Genomic DNA, 21,103 nt, shown 5'->3' on the forward strand with positions numbered 1-21,103 from the left:
GTTTCTGGGCTGCTTTTTTTCTGGGCAATACAATTTCAGTCAATGCAGATAAGTTTCTGGACTCTTGTCATTAGCAAGAAACCTTAAGCTAAAGCCTCAATCACCGATAAAAAAAGTTATGAATGATTTAGTGTCGTTACGCCAAATGTGAATTAGGTGTGTTAGCACTTCGGATTTCACTGTGCTTTCGGTGTTCAGATCCATTGTACACGGATTGACGTTGATGAAGATGATGGTATCCAAACCACAGTATGAGAGGCTGGCAGTTCAGGACACGGTATGTTTGGCTGCATGATGGTGTAGTGGTCTAATGCAGTGGCCTGCAAAACTGATCTGTTCACACCACCCCAGGTTCGAAACTCACTCGCTCCTTCCCATATTAATGCCCGCGAGGCGTTTTACTGCTCTTTTGTGCATGTTGGATGTCTGTATGTGTCTTTCAAAATTAACTATCCGTTTTTGCCCACAGTGGCACGTGAGCCTTGGTCAGTGAAGGTTTCCTTTTGTAGCTCAAAACATTATCAGTTTAAATGCATAACATTTGGGCACTTTAATTTGAAATGTTTTGAGTGCCTAATAAAATTTAGGCAATTTTTTTTTATATTTGGTAATCTTTTGAAATTTGGTTTTATTTTCACTGTTCTTTTTTACAATTTTTTCATTTGTATTACACTTCCACATTTACTCTTTATATGTCTATGATTGAGGAGCACATTTATGTTAGTTGGCATGTTTGTACTCTCTAGCAGTTTTCAATGAAAATATTTGCAGAAAAAAAAAGTTCTTTCTACTACCTCCAGGAAATAGCTTTTTTTCCATGATAACAGGAAATTTTTTTTGTAGCTAAAAGTATTGGTAAATCAGAACACTGGAACTTCCAGGTTCTTTATGCAATAAAACAAACAACTTTTAATATATTTTGGAATTTTCAAAATATTTCTTCTTTTTTAATCAAAGTTTATATTGGACAAATGAAATTTCACATTAATGCCGAATGAAACGAAAGTGATAAGCAGACACAACAATCAGCTAAGTTGCAAAATTCTTGAAGCTACAAAAATTGCAAGGGTAAGGGAAGCAGCCCCTCTGTGGCAATCACAGAAAATGAACTGAGGTTTTTTGCAGCAACTAAATGATGCCGCTGTTGTTGCCATCAACAACTGTAGTATGAATCATCTGTTGTGATTGTTGATATGTTTTCTTTTGCTGGTTGAGCCCCTCATATATTTCCGCGGGCCAAGCAATAAACTTCAGCTGTAAGTCGGCACTCGTCCTCGTCTGTTATGCTTCGTCCCCGTTTCATATCTCGCTGTATTACTCAATGGATTACTATCTCGCCCAAGCTTAAGTTCTAGCTCATGTGTCAGACCATAGAGCACTCATTGTAACCCTTCCATAACTTACTAAGCAATTTTGTTGCACCGTTATACGTGGCATCATCGCTGCGTTAATAATATTTTCAACCAGTTAGCGCTCATCACTCATCGTACCCTTGGGACAAATGCTTGGTAACTTTTTGCTCATTTTTTTGTTTATAGCACCATTTCTGCACATCAGGGGCAGTGACCTGGCAGTACGTGCATTTGTGCAAGCTAAATAACTTTGTAACTTTGTATCTGCATGGTAGAGACAGAGTGCTGTGGTGTTTTCGTATGATGGTATGGTGTAACGTGTATATATAGGGTTTAATGTATCAAAGTTGCACATGAGTTATGAGAGACACCGTAGTGAAGTGCTCCAAATTAATCTGGACTGCCTGAGGTTCTTTAATGTGTACTGACATTGCACAGCACATAGGGACTTTTGCATTTTGCCTTAATTCAAATGCGGCTGATGGCGGTGAAATGAAAACACGTGTGTGCTGCATGATGTCAGTGTGGATTAAAGACTTGTTTCTTTTTAAAGGTATTCTGTTTAAAGCTTGAAAGGCGTGTTTATGGTTTTGTATAAGTTTTCTTCTTTTTATAACATATGTTCCACTAGTAGTTGCCTTTGGTCCCAAGCGAAAACATCTGAGGTATAGGATTTCTGTTGCCTACTTCTTATACAGCATTATCTTAGTTTTCGTTCTTTAACCTCATCACATACCTAGACTTGTATGTGATGAGGTTATGAGCATATGTCTCAAGAAGAAAAGATGTTTGCTTTAAAAGACACTGCAGCGTGTTTTACACAATGTCTTTGAGCAGAGGGAATTGTGCAAAATTTGGCATTCCAGCTTGCCAGGGGTGGCAGAATGACTAAGGCACTCATTGAGCTACAGAATCTTGACCTTGTGAAGTGTTTGCACTTTATTAGTGGTGATACTGTGTTCTAAAGTTTATGTGCACACTGAACAACCCAGGCTGGTATGAATTAATATGGAACCATGTTTTATGACATCTGTCACCAGCATTAATGCCCACACCACATGGGTTGCCTCTTGGTTTCTGCCCAGGGGTACTGCTCTTAGCAAGCTCCTTCATGACCGGCTATTTGTGAAGGTAGCCTATCTGCCTGTACAATGTATTTCTGTTCTGTGTCATGCACTTGAGCAGGTTGAGACGATGGGTGCAGACAACCCCCTGACATGCCTGGTTCCGTGCCTTTCTGGTGTTCACCCTGATGAAGCCTTCTCCAGTGTTCCCTATGAGAAAGGACACACTTTCTTGTACTACCTGGAAACGCTGCTTGGAGGGCCAGGTTGGAAGAGCTTTCCTCTCTGAAGTATTGTTGAGAACAAGTGGCAGTCTGGTATTGGGGCACATGGCTTTCAGTTCACTAAAAATTGTTGTAGATAAATTTTTCTGCATTTTATTCTTGTTTTTATTCATACAGTTCTGGTGTTTTTTGCTAAAAACTGAGAAGTGGTCTGGAAGGTTAGTTTTTCCAATTGAGGTGGTAAACTTTTTTTTGTAATGTCCGAAATATATTACTTGAACTGCTGTGTGCTCGCTAAGTGACGGTGTGCTTCTTACCTCCGCTTTGTGTATATCGTGTTTGCTGTATCACTGCAGCACTGCACCTTGCCACCACTTGGTCATGGTGGAAATCTAATTCTCTAAAAACTTTTGGCTTGAGCCGATTTGACTTCTATGAGCAAATCCACTTGTGAAGTCAAAAGTTCCTAATTTTTGGAGGCATTAAAGGGCTGCTCTGGTTGGCTCCTCTTGTAATGTGACTGTGGAATTTTCACATCTGTCAGTATTGCACTCAACAGGATAGATAAGCGGGCGAGTTGGTGATACATAATGCAAAAAAACAGCGCGAACAACTGTTCCTGTGTATTCTTCGTCTAGTCCCCGTTTGTTCACGCTGTTTTTTTGCATTAAGTATTGCACTGCTTGATGATTTAAATGCCACTGTTTAACATTAACAAACTAAGTAAGAAAACAACTTGCAGTCTTGTCTTTGTAATGCTGGACTGCAGTTCAGTGGTCTCTTATTAATTCAAACAAGCTTAGCTGCCAGTTCATTCATATTGGTGTTCTGGTCCCGTCAACACCTAATGTATTAATCAGTGTTTTCTTCATTCAAACTCAATGCAATGAAAGAAAATTTTTGGTCCTTTTCAATTTCGAATCATCGAGAGTTGAGAATACTGTAGGAATGCATTTATTGTTATGAGATGCTCGCTACGTTGACAGTCGGTGGCAGCAACAATGTGTGCATGTTTTTGACCTATGTGCAGACATAGGGGCTCTGTATTGTAGGTGAGCTTGGGTCTGCTATTAATGTTGTGCTTGGACAAAAACTGCTGATGCTGAAAACTGTGATTGTCGACATAAAATGCACTCCTGCTTTAAAGAGAAAAAGGCACTAATTGTCCTCAACCAGGGTCTGAGCTACAGGTTGCAACAATTTTTCCTTCAACTAATAGAGGGGCTGAGAGAGAAGAAAGGAAATCCAGGGAGCTTAGCTAGGCAATGCTGTGTTGGCTACTGTGCTCATGGGGTGGGAATAAAGGGAACAAAAGAGAAAAAAAGAGGGAAAGTTTAGTTCAATTTGCTTTGTGAATGGAACGTCAATGTAGTTCTTTGTGGTCTGTAAAAACAGAATGTTCACATTTAGCCTGTCAAATGGTGCTAAAGCTTGCGGCTCATATTTAAACAGCAGATCAATGACATTCTTAGGTGAAGAACATTCAGATCACGGTTCCAGCATTTTGGCTTCTGTTAGAGGACCTGAATTATAACAGTAAAGTGCTACGTCGAGAGACGCTTGTCTATTTGAAATTGGGGCAGTGGCAAAGTAGGTGCGTAGTCGTTTTCTCGCACATACAGTAATGACACTCTAGATATTTGGCCATTCCAATTAAATAGTAATAAGCATTGGTAAACACCATTCCCAACCACAGACTGCACAGCAAGGTTTGGTGGTTATCTGAGCTGCAGTAAAGGGTCAAGGTTGTACAGGTGGTGTCCCAAGTTTCTCGGAGCATTCCATGAAGCCACAGTCATATTGTGGAGAAGCACATCAAGCTCTATTGCATCACTGGCTCTTGCCAGAAAAATAGACATTTTGCATGCTCCCATGGGCCAATCTAGCAGCTGTGTTAACATTGTCATTGTTTCATCTGTAAAGATTCCAGAAAGCTGTATGGCCTTCCCTTGTAGTAGTAACAGTGTGCTCAAGTGGATGCTATTTTTTTTCTTTGTGTTTTGCTTTTTTTTTTGCTTTCTTCAAGATTGCTGCTTCATACTTTTTTATCTTTGGAAATGTTCAGCATAGGCACTGGAACCAGTGCACTGATTTTCTACATTCGGTCGGGTTGGCCAGTGTCACATAATTTCGTTCACATTGTGACTCGTTTTCAGCCAGTTTTTATGTTTTGCATCACAGATGTGTTTGACAAGTTCCTCCTGTCCTATATTGAGAAGTACAAGTTCCAGTCCGTGGACACATGGCAGTGGAAGACGTACTTGTACGACTACTTCAAGGACAAGGTGCCCTTAGCCACAGATTTCTGATGTGCCCCGATTTAAGGGAGGACACGGGTTTCGGTGGTGAAACTTTTTGTTTCTTGGCGTAGTGTGATGAAATTTGGCACACTTATTGGGAAGTTCACTGAATGACTAAAAACTAATTTCTACTCATATACATTCTGTACTTTTGACATTATAAATTTTGTGTGCTTCATTGATGAACCAAACTTGCAGAAAGCCTGGCGTGACAAAAAAAAAACATGGAGCCTAGAGTCGCTTTCAAGTTTTAGCCAAAAAATGGTTCATGCAGTGACATTCTCCAGACATTCTCCAGTCGCATAGCACGCTCATTACTATCATGTCAAATTAGTGACATACTGAAAAAATGATAAACTAATTCATCACTGCAAAAACAAAGGAACATAACTGCAAAAAGAATTTATCAAGGAACACAATCCAACAAACTGCATAAAAATTAATGAAGTCATTGTCATGCTATGCTTTCTGCAAGTAGGACTGTTGGGTCAAAAAACACTTTTGAGAAAACTGGCATTTTCATAGCCAGTTTTTTGCTACCTACGGTCATAAAAAAACATTCTTTAAAGCCACTTCTGGCCTGCTTTCAGGGAAAGTCTTTCAGGATATAATTATAAACATCTTATAGATGTGAAATCTGTGTTTGCTAAAATGAATGTTTTTTTTTTAGATTTTTCATGATTTGAAAGCCGTGTCCCCCCTTAACAGATTGATCCTTTTCCATGCTTAGAGTATGATCATTTATGCTGTCTTTGATCCTCGCGAGGATTGTTGCTTGGCAGCATTCTCTCATTGCCTGGTTTAGCTGAAGTGTTTGTGGCAGTTTGGTCATGCAAGAAGGTGTCAGTGTACCGACTCTCCATAGAGCAATGTGTGCATTGCTGCCAAGGCATACTGAGCACAGTGATGTATTGTTTGCCATTGGACCTCTGTGACAGGCTTCAATACTAGCTTCACAGTCTATTAAAAATCATTTGCACTTTTTGACTCATTCGGCAGCAGATGTATATGAGTTAAGGCAATAAGCAGAAGACGCAAGATAGATTGCTTGTTTTTAATGCTTCGCTTTATGTTTGCGGGGCCAACCCTTTCCACCTTCCCGATATATGTTTGATGCAGCCTGAGAAGTATGCTTACAGGAAGTGCCTGTATCTTGCGTTTTAGTAAATGTACCTTTACAACCAGTGTACCATATTTGGCATTTAATACAACTCTGTATATTATTATACCAAGTGGCATTGCATTATGTACAATTGTTTCATAACTAACTGTTTCAAAATGTAAGGAAAAGCCACAATTGCTGATGCCTGGGGTTCTAAGGGGGCAGTGTGCTCGCAAAAACCAGCCATTGCTCTCACTTTAGTGCACATCTCTTTAAAAGAAGTATACTGTGTTCGTCTTCCGAGATAGCTGCGCACCCGAGCCAAGTGTCATGTCTCTGTTATTACAAACTTTACAGTGCAGTTGTAAAGATGGTTGGGCATTCTGGTTTGCTCTTCACTTTCAGCAGTGGCCGCAGTGGTGGCAATAAATAGACGCAAAGGAGGCAGATAAACATTGCAGGCGCCATTGCATTAGATAGTGCTAGTGTGACGAAGCGCATACAAAGCAGAGGCCATTGAGGAAGGGAAGTGAGCTTCATGCAAGGGTGCGTCGGACGGCTTGTGCGCTGTTGCTTTATGGCTGCATCATTTCAGGTTGTGGCCTCTTGCACAGCATATGCTCAGCAGCAAGGAGCAGCAAGTTTGAAATAGCTGTGCCTCCTGGAGCCTATAAATGCTAAGCATTTAGAATGTCTTTGGAACATGCCAATGAGATGGCCAGTTTCTTGCATGTAATCATTTTCTTAGACAGATTTCCTGAGCCTAATGCAGTGCTTTGTGTCCGCAGTTTGAGAAATGGTGATCTGCACAAATGACGCACACTGTGACTTCCTACTACCTGGGCAATCAAGCACAGACATTGTGCCTGCCCTGCCTATGTTTGTTCAGATTGAACTGCCCCACTTCCATTGCCCTAGTTAATCAGTGAATGCTGTTTTAAAGCGCTTTCTTGAGGAATGGCATCTTCTTGAGGGATGATGATGGGCCTCTGCATGGCACCCTTCATGTGACATGTTAACGTCTGGAACACTGGTGGTAGTAATGATGTACTCTTTTTTTCCCTCTGTAGACGGACATTCTCAACAAGGTAGACTGGAACGCATGGTTCCACTCTCCTGGGATGCCACCAGTGCTGCCAAGGTGAGCAGGCTTCTGCATTCAGCATGTAGGACAATAGTAGGGCTGCTAGACTAAAGGGCTTTATTACCAAGCAGTTGTATTAAAATTTAAAATTCCTGCTAATTACACCGAATAATTTTTCAGTTCCCTCGTGCTGAGGTTTCGTCATTGGGTACATTTGATCAAATTCCAGCAAGGCCCCTACTTCACTAAAGAAACCTCTCCGTAAAACTTTTGTGAAGCTAGGTTACGGTGCATCTGTTTGTGGCCTCATGTGATTGTCCTATTAAGACTTCTGAACTGGCCCAGAATAATACTACTCACTTCAATCTTTCTAGTTATTATATTCTGTACCCACTATAATGCCCCTGTCACACGGGCACTTTCGATCCTCATTGAGTCAATGTTCATCGAACTCAGTGCAGATCGAAGGTTGTCGCAAGGCTACTTCTAAGCGTAATCGAGCTCGATCCTGCTTGACTCAATGCCGACTCCTGAATAGTGCTTGAGGTTCCAAGCACAATCGAAAGCACTCTCGCTCTCACTAAGCTATAAAAATAAACACTGGTTAACAAAACAGAACCGCAAGTGCTATTGTTGTAATTGAATAAAATGCAAGACAACATTTTTAGGCACTATGCCTGCTTATGTGAAAACTTATTTATAAATAATCTCAAGACCATGCTCCAAGCTTCGCCGTCAGTGTAAACAAAAATGGTGTCGTCCTGCTTGTCTACGCGCAAACTGTGGAGCGAGCGTGAGACAGCCACTCTCATCAACTGCTGGCAAGAGTGCCTAGATGATTTGCGGTGCCAGAAAAGAAACGCTGCAGTGTATGCGGAAATCGCGGAGGAATTGCAGACGGATTTGGCTGCCACTGCCCCGACTGCAGAGTGTTGCTGGACATCGCCATGTTATGGCTGTCGGCGGAACATTTGGCGCCACCTGACATACATGAGGGGAACTTCTCAATGAGCATTGAAAATTCCCGTGTAGCACCGGATGCTTCGAGTGTGCTCGAAATTCTCGATGCAGATAGAGTTCAATGAGGATCGAATGTGCCCGTGTGGCAGGGGTATAACATCAGTGGTATCCAGCCTGTCATTGCCACATCCAAGCATGTGTTGAAGGGTTTTTCATTATTGTCATTTTAAGGTGGAGGACCACTCCGGCTGAACGAATGCTCCATTTTAGGCTACATTCGCGTGAACATTCTGCGCATGTTTCTTGTTCAAAGTACAATGTAGCCATCATTCGAAAGCTTAATGCACGGTCGGGGACAAAAGTCTTTGGACCACGCCTTCTGTAAACGAAGCCCATCGCTTGGTTATTGAACAGCCGGCCAGAGAGCACACTTGTAGAGGCGAAAGAACAAAATTTTGACTTTCACCTCCACAAGCGTGGTCTCCAGCCGCTGGCTAATTAGAGGTATTGGCTTCGTTTGTTAAACACATGTTCCAGAGACTTTTGTTTCTGACTGTACACTCGGTCAATCGATGCGCACCACTATAGTGTCGCTGCATTATCACCTGCACAAGAGGTAGTATTGCAAATGATGAAGTCGGTAGTTTCATCGATATGACCTACTTCAGAGAACAATTCTCAAGAAACTACTTCATTTAGGACAATTTGGTTTGGCCTACATATATTTCTCTAGTACAGTTAAACCTCGATGTAACGAACTTCAGTGTAACGAAATCCTCGATGTAACGAAGTATTTCAGTTTCTATAACTTCGCTTCCATAGAACACAATGTATTTTCAACCTCTGTATAACGAAGTAGTTGTGGCGCACTTTCAACGTAACGAAATTTTGTTGCTGGCTCGAGATGAACCAAAATAATTTAATAAAAGTATACTGCGAAGTTTAGTGGTTGAAAAGTGTGCGCGCACTAACCTGCGCCCCTAAAAACGGCCGCGGCGCAGCTGTACATGGCTGGCAATCGTGATGATGATGACAAGGTGCCGTTTGCCGCGCCATCTGGGGTAGCACGGGTGACACTGCCGAACGTTGTGTCGAGTAAGTCCGCTAGAGGACACTAGCATCGACACATTCAGTCGCGCTGTTTTCTCGCCCACGCAGTCTAGGCCTTGCCACCGAAGCGTGCACGGCAAGTTTTCTGACGGTTTTGTGCTGCTGAAGTGTACGCGTCGATGTGTCTCGCGCTGTGTTTTTGTGCGCGCGCCTGACATCTCGGAAAGAATGAGTGGGAAACGCAAAGTCCTAGCTCTTGAAGAAAAGGCGAATGTGCTCAAAGCCGTGGAAAATGGTGAAAAGAAGAAGGATGTCGCCGTCCGGTTCGGCATACCGCAGAGCACCCTTTCGACGATTTTGAAAGCGAAAGACTCTATCCTCGAATCCCTGAAGAACGGAACAAACGCTCAACGAAAAAGGTTGAAGGTTCCCACTTTCGAAGATGTGGATAAGGCGGTCTTTGCATGGTTTGTGTCGGTTAGGGAACAGAACATTCCCATATGCGGCGCATTACTGCAAGAAAAGGCGAGGAATTTTGCCTGTCTGTTCGGCCACGACGATTTTCAGGCCAGCAGCGGGTGGCTGCACCGCTTCAAAGCCCGTCATGCTATCGTGGGCAAAATCTTAAGTGGTGAATCAACATCAGCTGACACGACAGGATCGGCTTCTTGGGTCGACACAGAAGTGCCGAAGATCTTGGCGCACTATGATCCAGCCGACGTCTACAACGCCGACGAAACGGCGTTGTTCTATCAGATGCTGCCGTGTCGTACGTTGGCATTAAAAGGTGAAAAGTGTCACGGTGGGAAACATAGCAAACTGCGCATCTCGGTCTTGCTTTGTGCCAACATGGATGGCAGCGATAAGCGTGTGCCGCTCGTGATAGGGCGCAGCAAGAAGCCGCGGTGCTTCAGCAATTCGCGCCAGCTGGAAATACAGTACGCATCCAACCAAAAAGCATGGATGACGCGTGATATTTTTCGTGGCTGGCTGCAAGCCTTCGACGCGGACATGAAAACCGCTGGACGCAAAGTGTGCGTCATCTTGGATAACTGCTCCGCACACCACATTGAAGATTTAGAACTGTCGCAAGTTGAGGTGAAGTTTCTGCCGCCGAACTGCACGTCACTAATTCAGCCCCTGGACCAGGGCATAATAAACAGCGTAAAGTGTGCATATCGCCGGCGGCTAATTGACAAGCTGCTGCTTGACCTCCGACTAGAACGCCCCACTAAAGTGGACTTGTTTCAGGCCCTTGAGATGTTGTCCGCGTCCTGGAACTCCACCTCAAAGGAGATTTTTGAGAATTGCTTCCGCAAAGCGGGCTTCAAGACAGCTGAAGCAGCTAGTTCTGAAGCGGACTTGCCCGCGCTGGAAGAAGAGGCGCTTGATGAGAGGTGGCAGCGTCTTCGCAGCGACGGTGCCATCCCGGAAGGAGTCGAGCTGGATGACTATCTTTTTGGAGACTCCTGTGTCCTCGCGACGGAGGAGGTGACGGTGGAAACGATCGTGAACGACGTGTTGGGAAACTCTCAAGACGACAGCGAAGGCGAAGCCGACGATGAGTGCGACATCCCAACCACTCGCGAAGTGGCCGACGCGATCGACGTGCTCAGGCGGTTTGCTAGCGCAGAAGAAGACCAAGATGCCATCCAGTCACTCTGGGCCTACGAACGACGTGTGACGCCTTTGTTGATGAAGAAAAAAGCGCAGAAAAAGATAACAGACTTTTTTCACCTTTAATAAAGCGTTTTGCCGTGCGTGCACCGCACTCACAACACGTTTTGGAAGTTCCTTTGCATGCTGGGAGGCGAATTTCGGCGTAACGAAATTTCAATTTAACGAAGTAAAGTGCCGATTTTTCCGACTTCGTTATATCGAGGTTTAACTGTATCATATGGTGTCAGAATGTCTGTTTGTTGAATTGTATTTGATCGGCAGCCTTAAATATAGCAAAATTTATATGTTTTAGGCATGAATATCTTCTTTGTATCGGGGTGCTTGTGGCGGCCAGTATACTAGTGCAGTGTGGGAAGTTTAATCAACTTATCTTCGTTAGTTATTTTTTAATTGCCTTTTCAATTTGAAGATTTCCATAATACTGCCTCGCATTCTTCAAACTAGATAGAAAATTAAAAACGAACTAATGCAGATAAGTTGGTTAAACTTCGCACACTGCACTAGTTATTGTCCACCGCAAGTGACAAAAATGTCAATCCTGTGCACCCCATACACAGCGCATACATATTCATGCCCAAGATAGCCAAATTTTGCTATATTTAAAAGGCTGCCGATCAAATACAATTCAACGAACACATATCCTAAGACCATATGATACTAGATAAACATCTATTCTATATGCAGGCCCAATGAAACTGCCCTAAATGAAGTAGTTTCTTCAGAATTCTTCTGTGAAGTAGGTCATATCAATGAAACTACTGACTTCGTCATCTGCGATACCACCCCTTGTGCAGTTGATAATGCAGCTACACTATAGTGGTATGCATCAATTGACAGAGTGTACATTAAGCCTTCAAATTATGCCTACAGTGTGTTATTTGAACAAGAGAAACATGCAGAATGCTCATGCAAATGTAGTCTAAATTGGAGCATTCGCCCAGCGGGAGTTGGACCCCTGCCTCAAAAAGGGTACCTTTATCCTTCCTCACACAGTGAAGTTATTTCAGAGCCTGTGTATTATTGTTGACGAGTTGGTCGTCAGAACAAAGTTGGGTATATATTATGCTGCACAGACATGTTCTTGTGTGTCACGAGGCCAGACCACCTTTTTGCTAATATTACTTGCACAAAAGGTGACCACTTTTTTTATCAGTCTTCGTTTATGTCTTGTCCTGTGGTTTTTCCACGTGATTACATCACTCTTCCTTAAGACGCTTGTCTTATTGCAATCTTTTGTGGTTATTTCTGTTGTATGATGTGTTATGTGTGTTTTGTAACCTTTGTAACCTCGTCAACGCTCTTCAGCAGGAGATAGCGCAGCTGTGCACAGAAATTTAGTCCCTAAAGTCCCAGTCAACCAGGCAAAGTGATCGATCGCTCTCATCGTTACGGAGCTCTGTCACAAGACCGAGCCGCTCTAGAAGCATGCATAGAAACATCAACCAAAAAAACGCGGCATGCAAGGTACCATTGGATACTGCGACTCAGCTCTCACAAACAGCAGTGCAAATCAAATACGTGGCCACACGTGCGGTTCAGAAAGAAATCAAGGTCCTCCAACAAGACTTCAAGCCTCAGTTTGCCACACTCGAGCAAACCATGAAGTTTTTGGCATCACACGTTGAAATTCTCTTCAATAAGGAGCAGTGTGAAACTCCACGCAAAAAGAAGGCCCAATCTCACCGACCGGCCCAAGCTCAACAACCCTCTTCATAATGGGGCTTGGGGAGAATACTGCTCTACAGTAGAATTGCCAGAGCTTTTGCCAAAACGGCCCTATCCTAAAATCTAGGATTAAAATGTGCAAGCCGTTAGCCATCCTGCTTCAAGAAACTCGAGGACCATGTACCCTTCCAGGATACAGGGTTTTCACAATCCTGCTATAGAACATAAGGCAAAGGACACGAGTGAAGTTATAGGAACAAGTCAGACTGCAGTCCTCATGTGCACAGATTGCGAGGCGACGCAGATCCGTCTTTCTGGAGCCAGTAACGAATATCGAGAGGTCGTCATTGTGAAGATGAGGTCTCCGGGCCGTAAACTCATAACTTTGGTGTCTGTTTACTACAGGCCTCTTACCACACAGCTCAGGGTGGACAAATATGAATGGCTTCAACAACTGATTGCAACCGATCACCACAGTCCAGTTACTGTCGGCGGTGACTTCAGTGCAAAAAAGTTCTTCGGGGTTACTCCACGACCGACTGTAGGGGGCGTCATCTTGAAGAAGCCATGGAGTTTTCTAACTTGCGCCTTGCAACGAGTCACGTGCCCACGCGTGTCGGCCTCCACGCTAGGCAAACTGACACTACACCGGACCTTACTCTTGCAACCCCTGGCACAGTAAAACACTGGAAAATTTTAGATACTACTTGGAACAGTGATCACTTCCCCATTGTCATCCGTGCCAACAACAAACAGCTTCGAGCCAGGAAGACGTTGCCCTCACTTGACTGGGAGCGCCTTCGTGAATTGTCGCAACATTTTAAATCCATAGCTTCCAACAATTTGTTCATGAGGTTACCACAGCTAAAGGGATGGCGACAGAAGAAATAGATTGTAATGACGCAACCACTCATCTCGACAACCGCTTAGTCAACCTGTGTAAACGTGCCTCTGTCCTCACGAACCACTACCGTACACGCGGCAAGCGCCACAAGGATCTTCTAAAACTTCGTTGCCACTACAATACCATACGCGACTACACACTTCGCCTAGACGGAGAAAACTAGCACCACGTCTGCGCTGAGATGGGGCAAGGAAAAGGGCTCCGTAAGCTATGGGCCCTTTACAGAAGCATGGCTGGAAAAAGGAAAAAGCGGACTGCCATTTTCGCAGAGCTCTCCTTACAACAACTGATGTCCTCGGTAGAAGAGCAACTTATCTGGACCTTCTTTCCGCATGCTGCAGACCAACCTCCTGATAATCTTCTTCCCGTTACTATGTCTGTGCTAGATCCCGAACTTGAAAAGCCGTTCACAATAGGAGAACCGTCGGTAGCGCTCGCTCAAGGAAAGAGCCACTCGGCCCCTTGGCACGACGGCGTCACCTGGCAGATGCTTAGAAATCTTAGTGATGCCACCAAAGCGCAGCTCCTAGAAACAGTAAATAGCTCATGAGAGACAGGGAAAGTGCCAGAGCAGCTCAAGCTAACACTGGTTAACCCCAAAGCAAAGCCTGGAAAATATCCTATCATTTCCAGCCTCAGACCAATTGCTCTCACTTCCACCATCTGCAAATTGATTGAGCGACTAATCAACAATAGGATTCAATATTGCCTGGAATACGGCACAACTTGGTACCACCCTGCGCAAACCGGCTTTCGCCCCAATTTGAGTACACAAGGTTGCTTATGGCTGCTTCGGCGAGTCATTAATCGAACTTCCCGACACCTCGTGCCTGATTACGTCCTCGCGCTCGACATGAGAAAAGCTTTTGACAAAGTCAGATCAAAACATCATTCTTGTGGAGCCTGCGCAGGCCTACCCCAGTCAACAGGCACTGAACTGGATACGGAACTTTCTCCAGAGCAGACCCATACGCCTCAACTGTGGTACCCAAGAATGGACCCCTCGCGCATACTACCTCGACAGAGGATTTCTTCAGGGCTCAATCCTCGGCCCTTTACTGTTTAACTTGGCGATTGCGAAGGCATCAAGACGCCTAGAACAAGACAGTGCAGCAAGATTCACGATCTACGCGCACAACGTAACAGCGTGGGTCGAGGCCAGTGATTTTTAGTCCGTCGATCACACGCAAGCCGAGCTGCAGGCAGCGGTGCATAGCCTGGAGACCTCACTAACAGAGCTGGGCCTTGAACTGGCACCTGACAAGACTGAATTTCTCAGCATTGATGGCAGGACTCGTACTAACCCGTCCCAACAGCTGCATCTTCTCATGGCAGGCCAGGTGCTCACATCTCATAACGGATCACTCAAGCTTCTCGGTGTGCCCGTCAGCAGCTGTAACACTCCTCGTACTTGGATCAAACGCCTCAAGAGCACTTGGAAGAGTGCCCTACATCTCATTGCTAGTATGTCAAACAAGTACGGTGGTGCAAGGCAGGCGGCTTGTCGGACGCTGGCTCGAGCGGTAGCAGTTGGCAAGATTCTCTATGGCGCCCCCTCGTACGAACTGACCATGAAAATCCACGAAGACCTAGTTCGTCTGCACAGGACCACGTTACGTATCATAACAGGTCTACCATGACATACACGCATCACGGCTCTAGAGGAAGCGGTGGCCCTTCCTCCTATACACAAAATCATTGAGGAAGCTGTAACTCGGCACGAAACACGCAGCACTTGCACGAAACAGGGACGCGCTTTGGAACGCTGGGACCGCCAACTCTCAGCACCGGTCGATTATGAAGGCCGGCCGGCTCCGCACTGGCTTCGTCCCCACCTTTGCCGCTACAGACGTACGGCTCCACCCAGAGTACATACGACGGCACGGCTCCACCTAGCTCGACACACGGCCGCTGATAGAGAACAAGATGAGGAGGACATATACGTAGATGCATCCCTGAAAGACGGAGCCGTATCAATGGCATGGCGCAGCCGCGAGAATCTCGATTTCAACGGCTGCCGTACTATTCGTGCGCCCGATGGGTGCATAAAGGAAGGGGAGCTGCTTGCTTTACACGGCGCTCTACTGCAGGTGGAAAACGTTTTGGTCAGCAATCATTTGCTACAAACTGACATGACCCGCCAAATCTGATACTATCTGATTCAAATGAAGCTGTGCGCGAGCTCCACAAACCATTATCGACCCACCAAATTGCACAGCAGATTACTTCTATAATCAGAACCCTCTCAACACGCAACGTGCGCATCCGCCTCGTGAGGATCCCTGGACACACGGGCGATGACGACGGGAACCAGTCCGCTCACAACGCGGCTCTGGAGATTGTCTCGTTCCTTCCTCCGCTGGGATACCGCGCCGTTACCTACGACCCTGCTGATATATCCAACAACTTGGCTGTCCTAACGTGCAGACTAGAGCATGCCAAACAGAGGAGCCGTGCACAACCTATGGCCGTTACACCACCGGGCTACCTTGGTACCGCAGGTGCTCTCACATCACACGGCATGAGCAGATCTTCATTAATAAGATCATCGCCGATGCCGCCTACACGCCAAACATCATCTGTAAAGGGCTTACCGGCACTCGCTGGCATCAAGGGGGCAATATTGACGTTATAGAGTGCCCGTACTGTGGCTGTTGGTGTCGTGCTGACCTGTACCACCTAGTTTGGCATTGTTCAGAGGTCCACAAGGGACACAACGATCTCGTCGCCAAGCATGGTTTTCCCACCGATGGCCAAGACTTTCGTGCATTTACCAGAGCCGGAGCGAACGAACGGCATCTGGGAAGATATGGGCAAATATGCTAAGATAAGTGGCCTCTACAAAGCAGTGTAGGGCGTGGCTAGACCACCCATGCTGTCCCTTCATGTATCAATAGACCCCTACTTTTCGTGGTGCTTGGCTTTACCACTTAACTATCTTTATTCATTTGTTTACGATTTCAAATGTGCCCCTTCACAGTGGCTTGTAAATTTGAGGTTTTTGAAACTCATACGCAGTAGCATTGGAAAAAAGTGCAGTTTCATGTGGTTCTAGTAAACTTTTCTATTCCTCAGCTACAAATTATGCTGCTGGCTGTAGAAGAGCATATCAGTATGTTGTTAAAGGACCTCGCCTTTTAATGTATAAATTGAAAAGAAGGTGCCCAATAAATACAGAAGAAAAAATTCTCATATGTGAAATTAAGTGCAGTCATCACAATATAGGGTAATTCTAAAAATAGTCACCATATCACCATAATGGTCAGTAATGACTATGAGACGTTTGCAATATACTACCTCGATGGAAAGAAATGCGAACAACTTGGCGGCAACACGCTCCGCTGTTCCAATTTCTTTTCACCGCGCTTTTACTTCGGTGATAGCAAAAAGACCCTAGACTCGTCCATGATACATTCTAGGACGACTCTAACGTCTTTTTCGTGCCACCCAGGCAAAAGCGCGATGAAAATAAATTCTAACAGCGGGGCGTGTTGGCGCCGAGTTGTTCACGTTTCTTTCCATCGAGGTAGTACATTTCGTAGCTCACTGGCCTAGAAAATATATTAGTAGCTGCCTAATCCTGCAACTGCTTTCTTTTTGCATGAGCCAGTTTTGTTTTTCCGCTACAGTTTGCAGCTGCTAGTATTGCAGCTTGCAGCAAAATCCCAAGCTGTCACATAAATAGTAAGGAGTGCTTACACGTCTACTTTTTGTGCTGTGATTTACAGTGTTTTTTCAGCACACTGACTGGGAATGCCACTTTGGGCTTTGTCTGCTTGCAGCTACAGCAGAGCGCTAGTTGTGCCGTGCGAGCAGCTGTGTGCCAAGTGGGCCAACCCAGCGACTGCTCCAGAGCACTTCTCATCCAATGACTTGGCCTCATTTAAGCCCAGCCAAATCTGCCTGTTGCTGTCGCTGCTGCTAAAGGAGGTTTGCACAGTACAGCTTTGAAATTTTCAGCATGCTTGAAAATGGACTCTCTTTATAATTATTACGCCTGTTTCTTGATGTTGCATGCTTAACGAACTGCAAAACAGGAAATTTTTAAAGCAGAATATTATAGTTGTAGCCCGTGTGTTTTATGGAGTGAAGCATGCCAAGGTGGCTTTCATGACAGCACCACATGCACCTGTCAAGCACTAGCATGCTTGTTCAGCTCTTTACCCTTGTCTTACCAGTGGAAGTCACAGTGAATAACCACTTTTTGTTCGGCACATTATGGCTAGGGGTTGGACTTGTCATTTTTATTTTTGAAAATTCCGTGGACTTTTTCGGTGTTTATTTCAGAGTGCAGTTTTTTGTTTCAATGAATATTATTGCTCATGGAAGAATTACCAGTTTTTTTTTTTTTTTGATAAATCTGGTGCCCCTGTGCGCTCAAAATTCATGTACAATTTATATTGGCTTATCAAGTTAAGGACAACATAGCGAGCCATGGAAAGGAAAATGATAGATGTAATGTTAAGAGGCTGGAAGCGGGCAGAGTGGGTGAGGGAACAAACACATGTTAATGACATCCTAGTTGAAATCAAGAGGAAGAAATGGGCTTGGGAGGGTGTAATGCAAAGGCAAGATTACCGCTGGTCCTTAAGGGTGATGGATTCCAAGAGAAGGCAAGCATAGCAGGGGGTGGCAGAAGGTTCGGTGGGCGGATCAGATTAGGAAGTTTGCAGGCGTAGGGTGGGCGCAGCTGGCAAAGGACAGGGTTAATTAGAGAGACATGGGAGAGGCCTTTGCCCTGCAGTGGGTGTAGTTAGGCTGATGATGATGATGATGATTTGTTAGCAAGAGCAGTTTATGTACCATTAATTGTGCATATATGGTCACGTTTCAAGCAGTGGTTGCAACGTAAAATGGTATATTTGTTAAAAAAGCTTCAGTGTTGAAGTTAAATAATCAGGCCATAAATCAAAAACGTAAATAGAAATTTAAATTCTATAAATTAGGTTAGGCAAAAACCAAACTAATAAACAAGCAAAAGCAGAACACAGACGAGGAACACATATATACACTTGCTTACTTATGCAAGTAGAAACAGACTTTTTTATCTAATTGCCTTCATTTCGGAATAACTTTTTCTGCGTGTGATAAGTGCCAGCGTATTTGTTGCTTGCGCCACACTGCTGATTCCTTTATTCACGGACGGAACTGTGAAAGCAGCAAACACTTCTTAGAAACAAATTTTCAGATTGGAAATAAGAAAAAAGTGACTGCAGCAGGAGTCCAGAAGGAGGCAGAGGGCCTCCATTCAAATAATCTGCATGATGACATACATTTGCCCCGTGAACCAGCCAACCAGCCAGTTGGTCGAAACCACTTGGTTTGACATGAATGTAAGGTGCAGCGCAGCTGAGACAGGGAGGGGCAGGAGACAACAGATGCACTGACTTCCAACTCCAATGCAGGAAAAGACATTTCCAAGCACCTTTTATTCACCAAAACTTGTTCCTGGGCGAGGTGGTGACACATACTTGAAAAAAGATGTAGCGAAAAACAGACGCGCACGGGAGGGAGGCGCGACAAAGACGAACGCTTCGTTTTTGTCGTGTCTCCCTCCTGTGCTCGTCTCTTTTGCACTACGTCTTTTTTCAAGTACTTTTATTCACCGTTGAGCACAGTCGTGACGCCAAAGCACTTCCGCAGTAAAGGCCTTGTGGTAAACTTCAGTGCTCCCAAGGGCAGCAAAATCACCAATGACATGAGCAAAGAAGGCATTCTTCTGCAAGAACAATGCATAATAGTGTAATAAAATAAAAAAGGAAACAAAATACATTAGTAAATATATCAAAAAATATTAAAATTATGGTTATATTTGTTTCTTTTGTTAAATTCTTTTATATTTCACCTACTTCGTTGTGTACTTCAGTCTCTGCCTTACACATGGGGCATGGTGTAGGTCAAATGTTTAGAGGAAACCCCCAAGGTGGAGTAGATTTCTAATAAGAGAGTAATTACTCAATGACATCCACCCAAGCGGAGCCATACGGCTACAGAGGAAAGCAATACAGATTTCTCGGAAACTTCGTAGTTAAATAAAAATTCGTCCTTGTCCGAGGTTCGAACCCGGGACAACCGCTTCACCGGAGCAGTCACTCTACCAACTGAGCTAACCGGGATGGCAAGCTTATGGTAGGGCGAGAGCGAATTGATCAATAACTCGAAGTGCAGGGGTTCTTTGGGTTCTGTGGTCTGCTTTTGTGAGGTTGGCTAGCACCCACACTGGCCCGATCCCCTCTTTTTTTCTGGTACACTTCTTGTGGGTTCATCGGACTAGGTACAGTATTTGGTTTGCTAAAACTCATTTCAGAACCTAAGAGATTAATTTCACGTCATTAGCATTGGCACCATTTGCAGCACTGACTTTAGCAGTGCGCCAGGATGCTGCGCACCAACAGTGGTAAGGCGTGTTTAATATTTTGATGGGAGCACTTAACAGCGTGCCAGGACGCTGCTACGCCAGTGTACGCATGTTTAGAACTCTGGTGAGACAGTGTTGAAGAGGCATGGTGCACAAGGTGACACATTTTGGAGCACATGCACTTGAGCATCACACGCGGCAGCTAATGCTCTAATATTCATGTTACACACTCGTAACTGCTCTCTCTTCTTTTTTTTTTACTGTTCCTCTACCTTGAAACTCAATTATCTCGTATACTGTGCCAGCAGGGTAGGGCCAAGTGTCGGCAGTGGGCGCGTTACACCTGACGTCGTTTCGCAATCAAGCGTACACGCGAGTGGCTACTGGAGGCATAGGTCATAAAGTCGAGCTAGCTGAGCCAGTTAAATAACAAAAAAAAAGTTTGTGCATCTCAAGGGGTGTTCTTTCAGGTGATTCAACAGCTGGGGAGAAATTTTTCCGCCAGCTATCCCATCTGTGCCAAAAAGCCAGTATCTGCTGAAAGACAAAGAAAATGCCGACACTGCGCTGCTGCCCTAGAGGGGAGCGGCAGATAGCCACTGAAAGTCGGGCAAGCCGTGATGTGAATCTGTGTGCAGCCCAGTCGGCCATGCGTGCAAATGCAATGGAACGTTTGTCTTGTGACTGCTGAAAGCAAGAAAACCAACTGATGCTTACAAAAGTAAATGAAGCAGTAAAAAAAAGACAAGCATTTCCTCACAAGCAACACCGACAGATTGTGAAGACCAACCAAATGATGTGGGGGGCAGGGGAGAGGGGAGTTCCGTAGCACAGATTAAAGGCGATTAGGGTTCCTTGAGGCAAAAAAGTTTGAGAACCCCTCGTGTAGTGAACAGTCGGCTCAGCATTTACTGTGGCTTTTTTTGCCAAATGTACTGAGTATATTTCAGAAACTGAATACTAAAGATTTAGTTCGTGAATTTCTTTTTTATGCACTTCAGTATGGGCACACCTCTAGTAACAACTAATTTTATATGCAGATATCATACAGATGGTGGAGTCAAGAATAATTGTTTCATCCCTTTTGTTCTTGCTCTAGCAAAAGGCAAGACCAGCGGCTTGAATTGGATGGGGATGTTCTTAGGGTTAGGGTGACTTTTTGAATCTTGATGAATACATCTCTGTCTTCTTCTCCTCCAACCATAACATAAAAGGAATGTCTGGCTGTGTCTCTGGTATTTGCAAGTAGCTTTGCAGTGCTGCTCAAAATGTAGTATGTAGAACAGATTCTGGTTCTGCTTTTTTTACAGGTTCACAGAATGCTATATGCATGTTATATTTGAAACAAATTGTGCTTGCT

The 21,103-nt window shown here is 44.5% G+C and overlaps 1 protein-coding gene across 1 annotated transcript in view; it reads left to right on the plus strand.

Annotated features, from left to right (window-relative positions):
* The window catches only part of LOC144115123 (leukotriene A-4 hydrolase), a 46,170-nt gene that overhangs the window by 6,477 nt on the left and 18,590 nt on the right, over nucleotides 1–21,103 (plus strand). The window contains exons 11-14 of the mRNA XM_077649289.1: nucleotides 2,538–2,682; nucleotides 4,822–4,925; nucleotides 7,113–7,183; nucleotides 17,168–17,315. Coding sequence (XP_077505415.1) covers nucleotides 2,538–2,682; nucleotides 4,822–4,925; nucleotides 7,113–7,183; nucleotides 17,168–17,315 — 468 coding nt within the window. The remainder of the gene's footprint in view (nucleotides 1–2,537; nucleotides 2,683–4,821; nucleotides 4,926–7,112; nucleotides 7,184–17,167; nucleotides 17,316–21,103) is intronic.

This window comes from Amblyomma americanum, chromosome 1, assembly GCF_052857255.1.
Source record: "Amblyomma americanum isolate KBUSLIRL-KWMA chromosome 1, ASM5285725v1, whole genome shotgun sequence".
Taxonomy (NCBI): Eukaryota; Metazoa; Arthropoda; class Arachnida; order Ixodida; family Ixodidae; genus Amblyomma; species Amblyomma americanum.